The sequence below is a fragment of the Nanorana parkeri genome, unplaced genomic scaffold, assembly GCF_000935625.1.
Source record: "Nanorana parkeri isolate BGI_ZX_2015 unplaced genomic scaffold, ASM93562v1 scaffold3418, whole genome shotgun sequence".
In the NCBI taxonomy this organism is placed as follows: domain Eukaryota; kingdom Metazoa; phylum Chordata; class Amphibia; order Anura; family Dicroglossidae; genus Nanorana; species Nanorana parkeri.
The window spans coordinates 22345-23813 of NW_017309686.1; the positions used below are offsets into that span (position 1 = coordinate 22345).

The following is a 1469-nucleotide window of genomic DNA, read 5'->3' on the forward strand; positions in this document are numbered from 1 at the left end:
ATATATATATACACATACATACACACACACATATATAGCTTCTGTTGCCCGTTCTGATTCTTTTTTTTACATCCAAAAGACGACCTAAAAGCCTAAAAGACGACAATTTAAACATTTTAAAAAGCCAGCGACCGGCTGTTAATTTCCCGGCTGTTAAAAGCCTTAGCAAATTTCCCTTTGCTAAGGCTACCGTCCGTCGCCACCAAAGTGACGTCAGTCGGTTGGCCAGCCGCCTGGCTTTACGCGTCACTTCCGGCTGTGAAACAGACTGGCGCGTGGCCGCGGTTGTCCTCGGAGGCAAGAGGGAGGACGCATTCGGAGGGTCACGTGGTTGGGGGATCGTCACTTCCGGTCCGTGTCTGTCAGAAAAAGTCTGGCGCGCTGCCGGCCGGTGTGTTCTCTTCTGTCACTTGGCTGTGGAGAGTCCGGGGAGAGGTTTTAAGGTCGCGCTGTCGGAGGGTCACGTGGTTGGGGACGCGGCGCTATGCTCGGCACGCTGAAGAGTTTCTCGCCGCCCGGGGAAGGGGTGAGGCGGCAGCAGGACGAGACCGAGGCCGTGCTGAGCGGGGAGAAGCTGGGGAGAGGCACGCTCTACATAGCCGAGAGGTAGGCCTGGTATCAGCCTGTTGTAGTCTCTGTACATCAGAGCCCAGACTGGGAGAGAGATAGACACCACAAGGAGCCACTCAGTTGATGTGCTGATAGGAGGAGAGAGCAGAGTGACAGGATTACCACAGGGTGGGGGAGGGTCCAGGATGGCCTGGGCTCACATAGAGAGGGTTGAATGATGCTGTAAGTCAGGCTGAGGACATGTAGATGTACTGTGGGGGAAAGTCTCTTATTCACCTGTGTGATATTCATTGTCTTCCAGTCGCCTGTCATGGCTGAATTCACTGGGCCTGGGCTTCTCTCTGGAATATCCCTCCATCAGTCTGCACGCCATCTCCAGGGACACCGCCGCTTACCCCGAGGAGCATCTCTACGTCATGGTGAACGCCAAACTGGCAGGTGGGTGAACGTTTCTTCCTCCTGTACTTGTAGCCGCCACCTGTGGCATTGTGCTAGATCAGGGTGGGCGACCTCGGCCTTCCAGCTGTGCTTTAACTACAAATCCCAGCATGCCTCTGGGAGTCACGTCTGTACCTGTCAGTCTTGCAGCAGCTGGAGAGCTGAAGTTGCCCAGCCATTGCTGTGGACAGACTCCCCCTGCAATGGATACGAGTATCAGATGTGTGATTTCCCCATCTGCCTGTATACAGCAGTGACGCCATGTGTACGTCCTCCTCCTATGCAGCCATGTTGCATTGGTTTTGTACCTTCAGGGTTACCATACTCGTATCATTCATAATTATGATCCCCCACCTGCCCCCCTAGGTAGCAACCCACCCACATTGTCCTTTAAATGGTAATTACACTTTCCCAGGCAGATTTGGGGAAGCCCTGGGGGGGTCTGGCGAGCTAGTCCCAAG

General features: G+C 54.3%; 1 protein-coding gene across 1 annotated transcript in view; it reads left to right on the forward strand.

Moving 5' to 3' along the window:
* Positions 1-409: 409 nt before the first annotated feature.
* CLNS1A (chloride nucleotide-sensitive channel 1A) overlaps positions 410-1469 on the forward strand; it is an 18163-nt gene continuing 17103 nt past the window's right edge. Inside the window, exons 1-2 of the mRNA XM_018574962.1 lie at positions 410-606; positions 872-1008. Coding sequence (XP_018430464.1) covers positions 485-606; positions 872-1008 — 259 coding nt within the window. The 5' untranslated portion in view covers positions 410-484. The remainder of the gene's footprint in view (positions 607-871; positions 1009-1469) is intronic.